The 17178-nt window shown below is 29.8% G+C and overlaps 2 protein-coding genes across 4 annotated transcripts; both read left to right on the forward strand.

Moving 5' to 3' along the window:
- Window positions 1-2982: 2982 nt before the first annotated feature.
- Window positions 2983-6268, forward strand: LOC115709968 (F-box protein PP2-A15). The gene is made up of 3 exons (XM_030638247.2): window positions 2983-3888; window positions 4059-4177; window positions 5511-6268. Exons 1-3 carry the CDS (start codon window positions 3577-3579, stop codon window positions 5965-5967), a joined length of 888 nt encoding a protein of 295 aa, XP_030494107.1. The 5' UTR covers window positions 2983-3576; the 3' UTR covers window positions 5968-6268.
- Window positions 6269-13967: 7699 nt separating this feature from the next.
- On the forward strand, window positions 13968-16923 carry LOC115708712 (putative homeobox-leucine zipper protein ATHB-51). 3 transcript variants are annotated; one of them, XM_030636707.2, is made up of 5 exons: window positions 13968-14278; window positions 14594-14723; window positions 14909-15044; window positions 15135-15535; window positions 16411-16923. In XM_030636707.2, the coding sequence occupies exons 3-5, from the start codon at window positions 14957-14959 to the stop codon at window positions 16669-16671; spliced, it is 750 nt and encodes a 249-aa protein (XP_030492567.2). In that variant the 5' UTR covers window positions 13968-14278; window positions 14594-14723; window positions 14909-14956; the 3' UTR covers window positions 16672-16923. The 3 variants fall into 3 exon arrangements, with proteins under 3 accessions (XP_030492567.2, XP_060967663.1, XP_060967662.1); XM_061111679.1 differs by having other exon boundaries at window positions 14171-14412; XM_061111680.1 differs by lacking the exon at window positions 14594-14723 and having other exon boundaries at window positions 14158-14278.
- The last annotated feature ends 255 nt before the right edge of the window (window positions 16924-17178 follow it).

Below are 17178 nucleotides of genomic sequence, written 5' to 3' on the forward strand. Positions count from 1 at the left end.
TGGTAATAAATAATTAAATGCACAATTATACAAATTGCACAATTATTACATGCCTAAATAAATCATGTAATTAATTACCATATTAAAACAAATTTCCATTTTCAGTTTATACTAAATAACATATTAATTCTAAATATATGTATTAAATTAAAAATGGAAATTAATGAATGTAATTTATTGACTAAATTAACAATAGGAGAATAATTTATATTTCCAAATAAATAAAAAATATATAAAAAAAAAAATCGAAATTTTTCCCTTTTTTTTTTTTTTTGAAAAATACACTGCCATAAACGACATGATAAAATTTCCTTAAACTTCCAAAAATCATGAAATCAATTCCAAATGAATCTAAATGCAAAAATTAAGACATTCATATAGATTTTATGCATCGAAAATACATAAAACAAAGACTTTAAAAATCACCAAAATTTTCTGAAAAATAATTTTGAGATTTCTTTGTTTTTTCAAAGTGGATTTTCATGCTTAGAACAATCTATATTAATATATGAATGTATTAATACATATACAATATATATATATAAATATATATACATATATATACAGAAAAATAAAAATACTGTATGTATATATATAAACATGAAATGTATATATGTATATATTTGTATATAGCATTTAGATATATAAATAATATATATATATATACAACATATATACGTAATGAAATGAAGAAAATATATATATATATATGAATATATATATATGAACTGAATGAATAAACAAGTATATATGTATGAAAATATATATGTATATATATAATTGGGATTGAATGAATATGAATATATAAATATATACACAAACGAAAATAAATATATATATCAACACTGAATTAAATATATATATAAACATTGTATATACGAGTATATATATATATGAAACTCAAACTAAAATCAAGGCAGAGATAAAAACCGCTCTGATACCAACTGTTAGACATTTATATATATAAACTGAAATGTATATGTTTAAGTATTAAGTGCGGAATTAATCAAACATATATACACTATGAATAAGGATCGAAATACCTCCAGCCATTGAATCTTGAGCTTCAAACCCACATAAGCTTTGATCTGCAAAGGAAATTGACTACCATGGGTAATCGGGCTTCCTCGCTCTCTCAACTCTCTTTAGATGGATTTTGCTGTTATGAACAGAATGAGTGAGGAGCTCGGGGACCGAGACCCTATATTTATAGGTGAGATACTCCATCGCATTACGTGCCACATTAATTGTCAGAATATTTTGACAATTAATTCAGGAAATCAAATCAGGTAATGAATATAGAAATCTGACCATATATAGAATATTACATAATTGATTTTGTTCAGATTCAATGAATATAAAATATTCATTTAACAGAAAATCAATTATTTATTTATTTCCTTAAATAGAAAATCATTTCCTTAATTAGAAAATAATTTCCATAAATAAAATATTCTAATAAATACTAGACACCTTTACAACACTCTTCTATATTTACTCAAAAAAAAAATACTCTTGTATAACTCACACTTTTGGGACACTCTTTGGAATACTTTTACTTGTTCACTAGAATTATCACTCAACTCACTACACACCATCAAAGGACCTACTCCCCTATTTATAGTACTCAAGGGTGGTGGATCAATGTGCTAGAATGTTCTAATAAATTGTCAAACCTAAGAGCATGTTTGGTATTGTTTTCTGTTTTTTGTTTTCAAAAAATTGTTTTTAGAAATGAGAACAAAAAATAGTTTTTGAAGTTTTTAAAAACAAGTCATGTTTGGTTAGTGTGTTTTAAAAAAAATATTGACTAAAAGTGAATTGATTTTTAAAACAGAAAACAATATTTTGTTGTTTTCAAAATTCTTATTTTTTGTAACTTTGTTTTCTGAAAACTGTTTTAATTATGATGCCAAACATGCACTAATTTTTTTTTTTTTTTTGTGATTATTAATTCTATATAATTTTAGATAATTTTATAATTTTACTAGAATAATAGAAAATTTTAGATATTTGTAAAGCAGGCGTTCTTCTTTTAATATATATTATAAATAAAATTATGACTTCATTAATATAGTTTTTGCACTAATAAGAATCATTTTATATCACATTATATTGAACAATAAAAAATTAAAAGAAATTATATTATACATACAATAAAATTTATTTATTTGTTAGATAAATATAATATTGATAATTATAAATTTTTAATTTTATTTTTTACCATAATTCAAATAGTTGAATAAGTTTTTTTTATTTTTTTTTTAAAAAATAAAATATAATTTAATGAATTTATTACTAACATATATAATAAAAAAATATTGTAAAATACATTCAGAGATTAAAAAAATAAACCGTCTATATATTTTTATATTCAGATTAAAGTTCACATCTTATTATACTTATTGTTCAATTTACAATCAAATAGAATAGACCCTTAAGTGACATTTAGTTAAAAGTAATGAAATAAAAATAAAATAGAAAAAAAAATTATTTTATTTCTTTATTTGATTGCATTTTAAAACATTAAAAAGTCATAAAATAGAAAGAAAAATTAATTATGCTATTTTTTTTATATATTTTAAATTTTATTCTATTTTATTTCTATTTTTATCTATCTATTTTCCTTGTTTTTCAAAAAAATAAAAAAATAAAAATGATGTATTTACAACAACCATAATACAGCTAATTAAAATAGAGACATTTTACTGATCCATATATTTGGGACTTTTTTTCTTCCAAACTCTTTGGTATTTGTTATTCATCCTCATTATGTTAGAGTTGGACCATTATTATCTTATATTTACATTTTAGCCCCTAATAACAATGCTCTCATCTCATACTTTGTCAAAATAACTATATTAAAAAAAAAAAAAATGCTCTCATGGTACGCGGTTGTGGTGGTGGTGATCTGGTGGACACACAACCAAAACAAATAACTAAACCAAAAATATCCAATATATATAGCTCTGTGGTAGAGACAGCCATTAGTTGTTTTGTTTTGTGCCCCAACCAAAACTAAATATCAGAAACTTCCCCCACATCAATATGTGGGCCCTAAAGCCCAAATTCCCCTTCTTACTGGGCCCACTTCGGTTTTACACCTTTTTATTCCGAATTTTTTTTTTATGCTTATTCTTATTGTTATTATTTTATATGTAACACAAATTATAAATTTATTTTTATTTGGAAATTAACATTTAATTCGTTTCGTTACATTACTCACAGAAACAATTACAGCTAAATTGCAACTTCTTCTTCTTCTTCTTTTTACAAAGCCAAAACAAGATACTTTCCCGGAAAATATGTAAACGACGACGACGACGACGAATAACAACCCGAAGTCGGAAAATTTGTACTAGAGATATATATTCTCATAAACCAAACAAAAAGAAACAACACTTCGAAACCCGTTTATTAATTTTCGGAACTTTTCTTAATTTGTTTCTGTTGGGAATTTCCATTGATGCTGGTTCGTATGCTTTGAGTTGAGTAGAATTTGGAAGGAGAAGAATTTTGAAACTTTTATTGTTGAGACTGGGTTGGGTTGGGTTGGGTTGTGAGAAATTAAAGAAGATGGGGGCGTCGCTCTCGGGCATGAGTGAAGGCTCGAACGGTTCTACTCTGGGTCCAGGCCTAGGGGACATACCGGAGAGCTGCGTGGCTTGCGTATTTCTTTATCTGACTCCGCCGGAGATTTGCAATTTGGCGCGTCTCAACCGGGCCTTTCGCGGTGCGGCTTCATCTGACTTAGTTTGGCAAAAAAAGTTGCCCCCAAATTATCAAGATCTACTCAGTTTGTTACCCGCTGAAAGGTGGCAAAACTTGTCGAAGAAGGGCATTTTCGCTCTGCTTTCTCGTCCGGTTCCCTTTGACGACGGCAATAAGGTGGGTATATCTGTTTTCTCATAAATATAATGAATTTTCTTTGGTGGGTTTGTGTTTTCCGTCTTGAAATTTTATTTCCTTTATTGGGTTTAATAAGTAAAACTTTAGGGAATTAGGGTTTTTGTGTGGGGAAGAATGTTATGGTTTTCTTGAATAATTTTTTTTGGTAGGAAATATGGCTGGACAAAGTCTCGGGAAGGGTTTGTATGTCAATATCAGCAAGAGCGATGGCAATAACGGGTATTGAAGATCGAAGATACTGGAATTGGGTTCCCACAGAAGAGTCAAGGTTAGTATTAATACCATAGCATAACCTTATTATAGTGTGACTCAGGCAGTAGTTTGAAGGTTCTTAAGCTACTAATTTTTATGGAATGAGTCCATTTTGGGAATCTTTGTGCTTTCTTTTAGTTTAAATGCTAATCTTGTATGGTATTCTCTTATATCTTTGCTTACTTATTAGCTTGCGCGTGTGGAGGTAACCAAGTTTTGATCCGTTACATTTCTTCTATGGTTGGAGGAGGGTTCTAATTGATTCCTTTTTCCCTCTCTTTTTTCTTGGTGTGATTACTATCTTGTGATAGTTAACGTTTGTGGGATTGCTTTATTTGTACAATTTGTCATGAAATTTCTCATTTACATGGGAAGTATAGCAGTAATCTTGAGATCCGGAAAGGCTTTTTAAATTAAGGGAATTGAGAAGTTATAGTGTCTCACTCTCTTTAGATTTCACTTACTTTTTTATCTTGTTAAATCCTTTACAATTTAAAAGTGGGACACTAGATGGTGTTTTGTGTAGTCTCGATGCTTAAAAAATATGATTGAATTGGTCAACAAGAGCAGATGTTTATAATTGCTTAAAAGATATGATTGAATTGGTCAACAAGATCAGATGTTTATAATTGACAGCTACTTCACTGAACAATTAGGACAGTAGGTGTTTTGCTAAGCTTCTCTTGGGTGTTATAAATATGCTTATAATTGCTTTTCTATGATGCCATTTTTTTATAACTCATTGATTAACAAGATCAGGCAGCAGAAGTTTTGTATTTCATTTGTGATGGTTTGCCCCTTTTAATTTTTCTTTTCTTGGGGGCTTGCATATTGTAGTAATTTTCTGCTTTTATGTTTTTTTTTTTTGTTGTATTTCATCTTGGCCGTAGTTTCTTTTTATGTTGTTAGTAATAAGAAGAATTAAGAGGAGACTATAGTAAGAAGAATAAGAAGAGGAAACTATAAAAAGAAGAATAATAAACGGAGACTATAATAGTAATTAGTTTGGATTTGGATCTATTTTGTTTTACCCATTTGTCTTTTGTTGGTTACGGGAGGTCTTGCATCGGTGTATGGTCCAATCCACACCAATTTGTTTTGAAATGCCATGTCAAGTTACGGATTTCTGTTGATGCTTATGAGAAACATGGCAATTTGTGTAGTGGAATTCATCATTTTTTCTTAAAAGAGATTTTATAAGAACTATGTAGATTTGGCCTTGCAAAACTTTATACTTGTTCTTGTGAGCAGCAACTCAGCTTTATATAGTTGTAATCAGAAACTGTAGCCAGCTATTTGGGTAACATTTAATTAGTCTGCATCGATCTTTTGTCTATCATCTTTTGCAGGTTCCACGTTGTCGCTTATTTGCAGCAAATCTGGTGGTTTGAAGTAGATGGGGTGGTGAGGTTCCATTTTCCGGCTGACATTTATACTCTGTCTTTTCGCCTTCACCTTGGAAGGTTTTTCAAAAGGTTAGGACGACGTGCTTGCAGTTTTGAGCACACTCATGGTTGGGACATCAAACCGGTGCAATTCGAATTGTCCACGTCTGATGGTCAGCAAGCATCATGCCAGTTCTGTTTAGATGAGAAGGAGCATGATGAAATAAATGGAAATCATAAGCGGGGTTGCTGGATAGAGTACAAAGTAGGAGAATTTATTGTCACTAATTCTGAACCAGAAACTGAAGTTAGATTTTCGATGAAGCAGATTGATTGTACGCATTCCAAAGGTGGACTTTGTGTAGATTCTGTGTATATTATCCCGAGTAATCTGAGAGAACGTAGAAGAAAGGGAATTTGATGTAGCTATACTCGTCGATAAGTTTGTTAATGATCGAAGAAGATAAGTAGTCAAGTTTTTCCATAACAGCTTATACTTCTAAATGTCTTTCCAAGTTTTAGAGGATTTCATCATATTTGTATTCTTTTTCCTTTCCCTTTTTTGTAGGCATATGTATCCTCCTGTTATGTAGTCTTCCTTTCATTGAATTTGATCCAGTTTTGTTTCAATCTATACCTTTTCAGATTAACTGTCAAAATATTACTATATACTATTTGTTCATCAATTCTTTTTCTCCCCTTTTTCAGTTGGTTTCTGTAAAGTATTTTTTTATTATCTTAGGATCCTAATGAATACTATTCTTTCAGATTTTCATCAAGAGATGAGATATTTTTTTTATCCTATGCTTATTGATAGACATATATATACTATAACCAACTTGAACTGACTCAGCTTCTTGATAAGAACTATGACACCATTTAAAGATAAGGGCATAGCTAGAAGAATTATAAGCTTTTCTATTTTGAACCAAGTTGGCCTAATTTTTAGCATTCATACTTGGGAAACTTATCATGGTTGGAAGAAACACATTATGTTTGGTACCACTCTTCTAACAATGAACTCTTTGGCATTTGTCCACATTACCTTAAACAGAACTGTTAACCATTCCAACACGTTTGTATCTTCTGTTCTTTGACCAAATTATTGAGAACTTTGTTCATAAATATATATCTGTATTTATACTGTATATATATATATATATATATAGACAGAAATTGGAAAAACTAATGAATGAACAGAGCAACATCAGTCAAACTTTTGGGAGTGTCTTAACTCCCATTGATATTAGTGATTAAGATCTTAGATTAAAGATTCTTTGTGCCTCTTAACTTGGATTTCTTTTTTAATTCTAAATCATCATCCTTCCAAATTATACTAAAAGGCACCTGAAGATTGAGTTATTGTAGCTGTAAAATCATATCCCTAATAACTATTGACATTTAAACACTAGCCCTGTTGTTATTATTACCTGTAAAAGCAGCAAATTAATACAATTCATCCTTGTTCGCCTGAGCTTTCCTCCCAAGGCAATAATACCCACTTAATGATTATTAAGATCAACTCATAATAATAAAGGAAAAGGATCAAAACCCAGAAAGTATACTGCCTTTTTCCAAACTTTTTCTTTGTTCAAACTAAGCAAATGCAGCACTAGTCCACTCTCTTGATGGTGGTCCTAAGTTCAAACCATCCTTGGTTTTGCATTGAATATATTTTCTTTAGATAATTTATGTAAAGGCTTTATATTTATATAGTCTAAAAGACATTAACTACGCATACATATTTATTTACTATACGTGTATGATTAATTCACATAGAGCTTTAGACATTGGCCAACTTCGGCGCCGCCCTGTTACTCACTTGAAAGTGTCCTTATCGAAGACCATTTTTAGTTTGAATCAAGTCTTGAGACAGGGCCCAAAAGACTCTTATGGGAAATGTATACCATTTTAGCAGAAACAGAGTGAAAAAAAGAAAGAAAAAAGCCATAACCAGCCTAAAATGGACCACACAAATCTTAAACCACTTTCTATATAAGCTAGAATAAAGACTTTATAGGTAGCTAAGTGAGCAATTTTACTTTGGTCTCTTTTTAAATATGTTGGTTAAGTTTTTTGACCCCTACCAAAGATAAATTATATATTGATTAGGAGGACCACTGTTTTTTTTTTTTTTTCCCTTATAGTTCAAGATGGTCAAAATGTCATCCCCTAGCTATATTATTATTCCATGGTTAAAACTTGTTTTGGCTGTGGAAAATTGTATCTGTGTGTGGATCCTTTTAGTGTAATTAATTAATGGCACTGAAATATTCAACATCTGCCATGTGGGGTTATTTATTTGATTGAAATGGTATTATGTACTATTAACTAGGCTCTTATGTGTGGTAGAAATGCCTAAAAACTATATAGCTTAAGCTAAATAATAATGCTTGGTTTCACAATTTTGTAAAAGGATCACCTAGATTTGGTGGTGTTAGTTTTGAAGATTTTTACTTAATAGAATTTCCAATCATATATATGCTAATTAATTAGAGACAAGCTAACTCTTAAACAAATCTTATAAATAATGGTTTCTTTTCTTAATTAAGCTCATATTGTTTAGTTAGACACTACTTTAGGTGGAGGACTAAAAGCATATGTAGTTGATAATGGTATAGTCAAATTTATTAGGTCTGAAAATTTTGCTCTTAGAAAAGCTCATATTTTAGTCTACCAACTACCTTTTTACATGGTCCTAACCTAGAATTTAATGTGCACTCCTCTTAACTACTTAATTTTTCAAACAATGGTCAAACGACATTATGAGTCTAGTATTACATCAAACCATATATAATATTGTTGATATTTTCTTTAACCTAGTCTATACTAGTTTATATGCATGCTAAAAGGCTTTATTTATTAGCTTCTTTTTTCTTTATGTTGGAATATTTTTTTGTTCTAGATTCTTACCTTCTTCCCAACCTTTCTTAACTTGCACTTAAAACAAAAGAAAATTTACACTTAAAAAAAGTATGATTAGAGGTCCGAGTTTTCTCGAAGTCGCTTTTTTCATATACCTATAAGTAAAGTTAATTAGTATTTTTCCTTCCCGAATTTTAACATGTATCAAATCATGCCCCTTTTAACTTTTTAGATCGTTAAAAATGTCTTCTAAACTATTGAGATTGTTGGATTTAAGGAGTTTTATCTAATTTTAATAAAAAAAATCTAATATGGATGAAAGTTCAGGGGGCATGATTTAGTATATATCAAAATTCGAGAGGCATGATTTGGTAGATATCAAATTCTGGGGAGCATGGTTTAGTACATAAACAATCACTGATAGGGCTGAACAATTTGAGCGGGTTTGACCCGAACCCGAGGAACCCCCCCGAACCCGAACTGGTGAACCCGCAAAAAAAAAAAATTAAAAAAGTTTCGGGCGGGTTGAGATTTTAGGGGTACCGGGTTTCGGGTTGACCCCGCGAACCCGCCCGCCAACCCGGTTTATAAATATATCATATATATTTTTTTTATTACTGTTTTTATATATATAATATGGACTTTAAATTTTTGTGGACTATGGATATTGGATATGGATGTATTTTGAAATATTTTAGTTTTCACTTTTATCATGATTCATGAACATGAATATGAAGTTTGATTTGAATCTTTGATAAATAGGTTGTTTGTTTGTTGGTTGGATTGATTAATGCATTTTTTTTCTTCAATAGTAGATACTATAAACAAATTGTTATATTATATATGCTTAATTTAATATATAAAAAAAATAAAAAAAGTAATTATTTGAATAAAAAATTAACTTTTTTAAAGAGTTGACCAAGTTGATTGAGTTGACCGGGTCAATCCGCCAACCCGCTAAACCCGACCAACCGAAACCCGCCAACCCGCCAACCCATGCCCTATTCGGGTTCGGGTTCGGTTTCAATTTTTTGAACCCGAAACCTGTGAACCCGAAACTCGCCAACCCGAAACCCGCCCGATTTTCAGCCCTGATCACTGATATAGTAAAATTGAATGAAATTAAACAAAAGTCCTTAAATCTAACAATCTTAATAGTTCAGGGGACTTTTTAACGGCCAGAAAAGTTTAAAGAACATGATTTGGTAAATGTTAAAGTTTGAGGAGTAAAAATCTTAATTAACCTATAAGTAATTTTTGTATCTAGTAGAACTATCTATTCTTCAAATATCATTAAAAAAAATGTAAAAAAAAAAGTGATCTTTTTACATCCTATACAGTTGAGCTCTTTTATATATAAATAATGAGGAGAAGAGTATGCAAGAATTAATGACTGGCAAAACTTATGGTAAAATAAAAAAGTGAAAAAGAAAATTTTTTTAGTTAAAGCACAGAACTTTCAAAACCAGAGAGTGTGGTTCTTTAATTCTGTCTAAATTAATAGGATATAATTTCTGTATGAGAACTGGGAAGTTACAGGTGTCATGTATATAGCCATAACAGTAGCTCTCATAAGCCTAGAAAAGGATCTAATTAGAGGTATCTTAACTTGTAACCACTAGAAGATGAAGAGCCACTAGTCTATATTATAGCTCCTATTATAGTTTTTCTTCTTCTTCTTCTTCTTCTTCTTTAAATTCTTGCATCTTCACACACCTCACAACAACTTGGGTTTAATTTGATCCATGAAAGCAAAGTAAGAAAAGGCTATATAACTTTTTAGTTTTTACCCACAGACAAACCTATTTCTTTTCACCTATAAAGTTCTTTCCTTTTGGGGTTCCCATACCCCTTTTCATATACTAACCTCAGCAGAATCTTCAAATCTTGTCAGCCTTACTATTACTTTATAACAGAATACACAATGATCATAAAGCTATTTTCATCACTAGTAATCTTCTTGGATCTATTGCATGTATCAAATTGGCTTTATAGTTTATTTTTATTATAATTATGTTGCCACCTTAATTAATGATATATAGACTGAAAATTTACCAATGACCAGTCACTGTAACAACCTCTGATATTATTATAATTGTGCCTCTATTTATTAGCCATGAGACCCTAGATAATTCATACACTTTACTAATCAAATCCCTTCAATTTAATTTTAATCCCTTTTCTTTTAGCAATATTGCCACCACACTTGATGTTTTGAGAATAATTATTGATAGTTTTGTGAATAATTATTAAATTAAAATATGTGATGAGAGAATAATATACTATAATTAACTTTTAGTTCATTTAATTTGTCCAAATGATTTGATTTTTCTTCATATATAATTTTAAGAGTGTAGAGTGCAACTGTAGTTTGTCCATATAGATATCATAAGTTTTTTTCTTCTATAATATTGCATGTTGTATATAAAATATCCACACCCGAACAAATTTTTATTATATAAAAAATGAAGCTGGCTGGGGCTGAGGTAAGGCGAATCAGGTCCTAGGCACACCCAACTTAAGGGTTCAAAAAAATATATACGTTAGTAGTTTTTAAAAATATTACATATATTTTAAATAAAGGGTCTAATAATTTTTATTTTTTTAAGGTGCACCCAATCTAGGTTCGGCCTTGATCTGAAGTTAAAATTGATCAAACTAAGCACTTTTCCCCTTGTGCTAAATATTAAAATGAAAAGCCAAATCGATTAACTGTCTATGCATGGCTGTACCTGTAATAAAAAACAGTTGAATAGATAACACAAAAAAAGAGATTTATTATTTTTCAAAAAAAAAAAAAAGGATAAAATAAAAGCATATGAAAATTTATTATATTTCAGTCACTTGTCGCGTGATATTTGATATTCTCTGACTATCTCACTAATGAGGACTTTATAATGTATATATAGAATTATAGGCGTTATATGATATTCATTTTAAGAAAATATACATCACTTGGAACAAAGTGAATTTATAATTAAATAATAGAGTCACACTACAAAAGAAAAATCAAAACACTAAACAAGTAATTTAACGATATATTTTTTATTAATATTAAATTATAATAATTTTTAATAAAATTATTAATTTTATATAAATAAATTTATAAATTATATATTTTTTTTTTTGAACAAAATTAATTCATTAAACAGCAATATCCGCTATCACAATAGACTGAAGAGCATGTGAAACATTGCTCTCAGTAAGAAGATGATCAGACCAAAAACAAGCACCGCGAGCAACACAATGTGCGGGTTTGTTAGCAGATCGTTTAACATGATAAATAGAAACAGTATGTAAAGAAGAAAGAATTAATTGACACTCCTGAATAAACAAACCAAATACTGATGGAAGAGCAACCGAGCTATTAAGAGCTTGAACAACAGCAATACAATCTGTCTCAACTAGCACATTGGACAAATTCTTCGACTTCAACCAACTAAGGGCTTCCTTGACGCTCAATACTTCAGCCACAGCTGGCTGACAAGCCCCAGAATGCAAAGAGGAACTAGCTTCGATTAACTTCCCATGACAATCCCTAATGACCATGTCCGTACCATATTGAGTTGTTGCCTCAAAAATCACCCCATTCGTGTTGATCTTCAGCTTCCCAGCAGGCGGCTTTACCCAACAAACACTGCTACCAACAACAGTAGCATCAAACAACAGCGGTTCAAACCTGTTCTCTTGAGCCAACAGCCAACTAGAATGACACGACCTTGCCACTCGAACCACATCCGCAGCCTGAGAAGAACGACCCTGTCAAAGAAGCTCATTTCGAGCTTTCCATATACCCCATGCTACCATCAAGAGCTTTCCATATATTTTATTAATATATAATGTATAAGGTATTTTTTATTTTTTCTCACTTTTATGTTTTTTTTTTATATATTTTTTTTATTTTTATAAAAGTTATTTCTATTTTAAAGTTACCATATTTTCATTTTGAAGTTATATTATTTCTCATCTAAAAAAAAAAAAGTTATATTATTTCTGTTTTTATCATTAAATAAAAAGTAAATTATAAAAATATAAATGAAAAAACCTTTATTTTTATATAGAAGTATAATTTAATATGAGACCTAAAAAATGTATAACTAAATATAATTCTTTTTTTTACTTTAAACTTAGTAAATATTTTTGTGATACATATTTTCATAAGTTTATGTTATGAATTCACTGGATACAATTTACGCAAAAGCTAGAGCAGAATAATTAAAATGTCAAATATTTTCTGGATATAAAAAATAAAATTGTATTTTGCCAAAAGATAAAGAAAGCAAAAGTGTGTATATAAGAGTTGTTCTACTATATACTAAATAATAAAAATTGTTATTAGGTATTTTATGATATCTGATAGTATATCAATGTGTCAAAGAGTGGTTAGTAATTTTTTATATTATTTTTTAAGTTAAATAAATAGGTGAAATCTAATACAGTATGTTTATACTAAATGATAATATGACACCTGTTGTTGTAGTAGTTGACATATATAAGGAATATAAGTGCCCCTTACTCCCTTAGTAAATAATACTTCAAGAAATATCATATAGGCTAGGACAATTTTTACAAATATCTCTAAGCAAAATGTTCTAAAAATACATTATTCCGTTAAACATAATTGGCAAAAATAAGGTCCATGCTTATCTTTTATTTTTTCCTTTATAATTCTTTATTTATAATATTTTATGAAATGAAAAACTAAAATCTTGATGAAGAGTGTACAAAATAGCTAAAAAATTAAAAATAATGGTTACTACTGAAAGTGCAGCTGAGACGATGAAGTGGAAAATTTATGATAATTTTTTAATTATATATAAATATATATTATTACTTTCTTTGCTCAAGTTAACAACTTTCCTGCCTATGGGAACTGAATTATTATTGAGTCATATTATCTCTAATTCCATGAGGCTGACGCTATTGATTGTGAGGAGTTGTTATCACAAATCAGAACTCAGAGAAATTAATTTAATATATTTATTAAAAAAATGATAAAAGAAAAAAAAAGTAAAATTAAGAAACCCTTTTACTTTAATTAATGAGCAAAATGAAGAAGTAGAAGAAGAATGACCTAAATACTACTGTCTCATCTATCTTTTTCACTGTTTTGGGCTCAATGCCCTTATTAGTGATGTTAATATTTACATTATATATACCGTTAATTCACGTTTTGTTTGGGGAAGATACCCTCTGCTAAGGCAGTGGGAGCAGTATTAGTACAAAAGTCCACCTTACACCATCATTCAATTGCAACTCACCAAAATTAAGGCCAGCCCACACAAATATTTTGAACAAAATTAAAATAAAAAAAAAAGTTCACCAAAATTAATTAAGGTGGGTGTGTTATTGTTAACAACGTATATATTTTTATTTAATTTTTTTTAAAAAAAAAGAATAATAAATGAATTGAATTGATGATCATATAATTAATAAGTCAAATATATCCATTTTTGAAATGGGATATTGTAGTATAACTAAAAAACGTTCATTTCTTCATTTAATTATTTTGCTTTAATATATATATATATATATTATTTGTCCTTTTTATTGGGGGGCAGAAGTTGTGACAGAATTTTACGTACTCTCACTCCCTTAAGCTGTCCCACGTCTCTTCCTATGTTGGATTTTGGCCCTCACCCTATATATCTATACACAACTTAAGGATGTGTGTGTATGTATATATAATATATATATATAGACGTGAATATATATATATATCTAGAGAGAGAGAGAGAGAGAAAGAGAGAAAGATTGTCGGTTGAGAAGGTGATATGTAAAAGGGGGAAGAGAAAGAAAACATAGAGAAGAAGAAGAAGAAGGAAAAAGAAAGAGATAGAGAGAGTGGACTCAAAGGTCTTAATCTGGTATGGTCCCCATGTAAATTACCTGTCTTGCTCCTAAGGAAACTGACATATATGCCTTCCCTTTCTCACGCCTCTTTCTGACTACTCCTCTTCTCATCCATATATACACATATATATATATAACACTACACAGCGTACTATTCCCCCTCTCTCTCTCTCTTGATCTTTTTCTCTAAACATAAAAGAAAAAAAACTTTGTTGCACCCCAAAAGTGAAGTAGTAACAAGAAGAACCTCATCATCATCATATATATATATACCAACCTGTCTCTTATACACAAATTCACTTTTGTGGTTTTTTTTTTTTTTTTTGTAGGATTTTAAAAAAAATATATATATATATATATATATACAGAGAGGAGAGTGGGGAAGGGGAGAAGAACATAGAAACTTTTTAATTAAGAGATCAATTTATTTGCCACGCCCCGCCAGTAGTTACATCATCTGTAATCACTCTCTCTCTCTCTCTCTCTCTCTCTCTCTCTCTCTTGCTTTCTTTGAATTTTCTCTCTCTGTGGTCCACTACTACATACTACTTAGCTCATCACTTGTATAGCTTTCCACTTGCAGGGCCCTATATAACACCACTCAACATTTCTGAGTTTGTTGATTAATTTGTGTGTTTGTGTAGACAAAATAACAAAGAAAAAAAAAAAAGAAAGAAAGATATCATCTGAGCATGGATTGGAATAGCAACTTAAGACTTGTTTCAAGACCTGAATGTTCTTATGGCTTCCTTTACAACTACAACTATGATCAGTACCAGGGTAACATATATATTAGTATTCTACTTTTCTTTTGGATGAATATATAGATATCCATGCATGAATCTGTTTCTTATTATTATTTTGGTTTAGGTATGGATATGAAACATCATCAAGCAGCTTTAATGGCGGAGACAACACAAGGGTTAGGGCTACTTGGAGTTCCATCAATGGAGAAGATGAATGGTGGGGGTAGTAGTGGTAACACTGGTAACAGTAGTTATGGGATGATGATGAGTAATCAGGACAAGAAGAAGAGACTAACGACAGATCAGTTGGAGTCTTTGGAGAGAAGCTTCCAAGAGGAGATTAAGCTTGACCCTGATAGGAAGATGAAGCTGTCTAGAGATTTAGGCCTTCAGCCTCGCCAAATAGCTGTTTGGTTTCAGAATAGGCGTGCTCGTTGGAAAGCTAAGCAGCTCGAACGCTTGTATGATGCTCTTAAACAAGAACTTGATGTCATGTCTAAAGAGAAACAGAAGCTCCAAGAAGAGGTAATATAAATATATATATATTTATATATATTGTTCTTATTTCATGCAACCATGCAGAAAATGTATATATATAATAAATATGCACCTCGTATATATATTTATATTACGATTATAAGGTTTTTTCTTTTTTTATTTTTTGCTTAACTACAATTATATGTAAGGTATTAGATTACAGTAGTGTGTTATGTGTAATTATATATATATATATATATATATATACAGCAACCATATCAATTTTTCCCTTTAATCTTAGCTATTCCAATATACTACAGGGAAAACCACGTTTGTTTTGTATGGAATGGAAGTTCTATGTTACTTTTTCTTTTCTTTAATTTCTGTTTTAGGAGAGAATTATATATATATATTAACATGTAATAACAAAGCATAATATTAGATTTTTTAAGGAATACACAAATATATATAGTTTTCTTTTTTTGAAAAACAAAACGTTACAATATAGTTATAGTCAAATACAAATGATCGGTTTTCTTTCTTTTTTTTTTTTACATAAACAAACTTTATTTTTTAGTTGGTTGAGGTTGAAAGCTTGAATTAAACTTTGTTAACATGGACTAGCTTTGTGTAGTTTTTACTCTTAAATTTTTTAATGGGGAAAAGAGAAAAAAATAGTGTACATGCTTAAATATTTGGTTGATATTGTTGTTCGTTTTCCTATATATCTTATTTTAAAGAGCTTGTGTTAGGCTCTTGCAATCGATTAGTGTTACTTATTACATTAAATTATATAAAACACAATATTTAATTGTACAAAGAAGGTGATACACACTTTCTAGCATTTCTCTATTTTAAATAAGTAATTTGTTAAGTGATTACCTATATTGATATATATATATATATATATACACGTACTACAGGTAACGAAACTGAAGGGGATGCTAAGAGAGCAAGGAGGTGGGTGGAAGCAAGTGTCCACCACAGGTGGTTACACTGAAATTTCCGGTGAAGAGACGGTGGAAAGCACGTCGGCCGGAGGTATTCGAAGCAGTAGCAAGTCACTAGGAACGAACCCCTTGGGTGGTGGCGGCGGCGGTGGTGGTGAGTGCAGTCATCACATTCTCAATGTGGAGGAATACAACCCTGTATCACCACCTTACTGGCTCCCTTCTTATCCTTAATTACTTAATTATATATATATAATCAAATCCTTAGTTATAAATTCAAATTAAGCTGTTAATAATAATTAACGAATTATTATTAGTCTAAGTGATGATATATTATTATCGTAATCGCTTTTTTTATAATATATTATTATATATTAATCAATCATTTTCTAGCTACGCAGCTCTCTCCCCCTTGTAATATGATTGATTAAGTAATTGACTTATTATTATATATATAAATCTATATCTATTGCATGTATTCTACTACAATCAAGCATATTGTACTTTTCAACTCAATTAACATTATCGAATATTAGTTAATATAATTTATGCATTATATTATTCGATCACTTTTTTCATTATGAAATAAATAAATTAATAAAATACCAATTACGCCCTCACAGCCATGTGTTTTATTAAATGACTGTTAATACTTTCTGTTTTCAGCTCAATTTTGATCAAATACAAAATTTACCAACTTTGAAATGTTTGGCCTAGATGTGAACTCACCATTGAAAAATT

This window comes from Cannabis sativa, chromosome 3 (genome assembly GCF_029168945.1).
Source record: "Cannabis sativa cultivar Pink pepper isolate KNU-18-1 chromosome 3, ASM2916894v1, whole genome shotgun sequence".
Classification (NCBI taxonomy): domain Eukaryota; kingdom Viridiplantae; phylum Streptophyta; class Magnoliopsida; order Rosales; family Cannabaceae; genus Cannabis; species Cannabis sativa.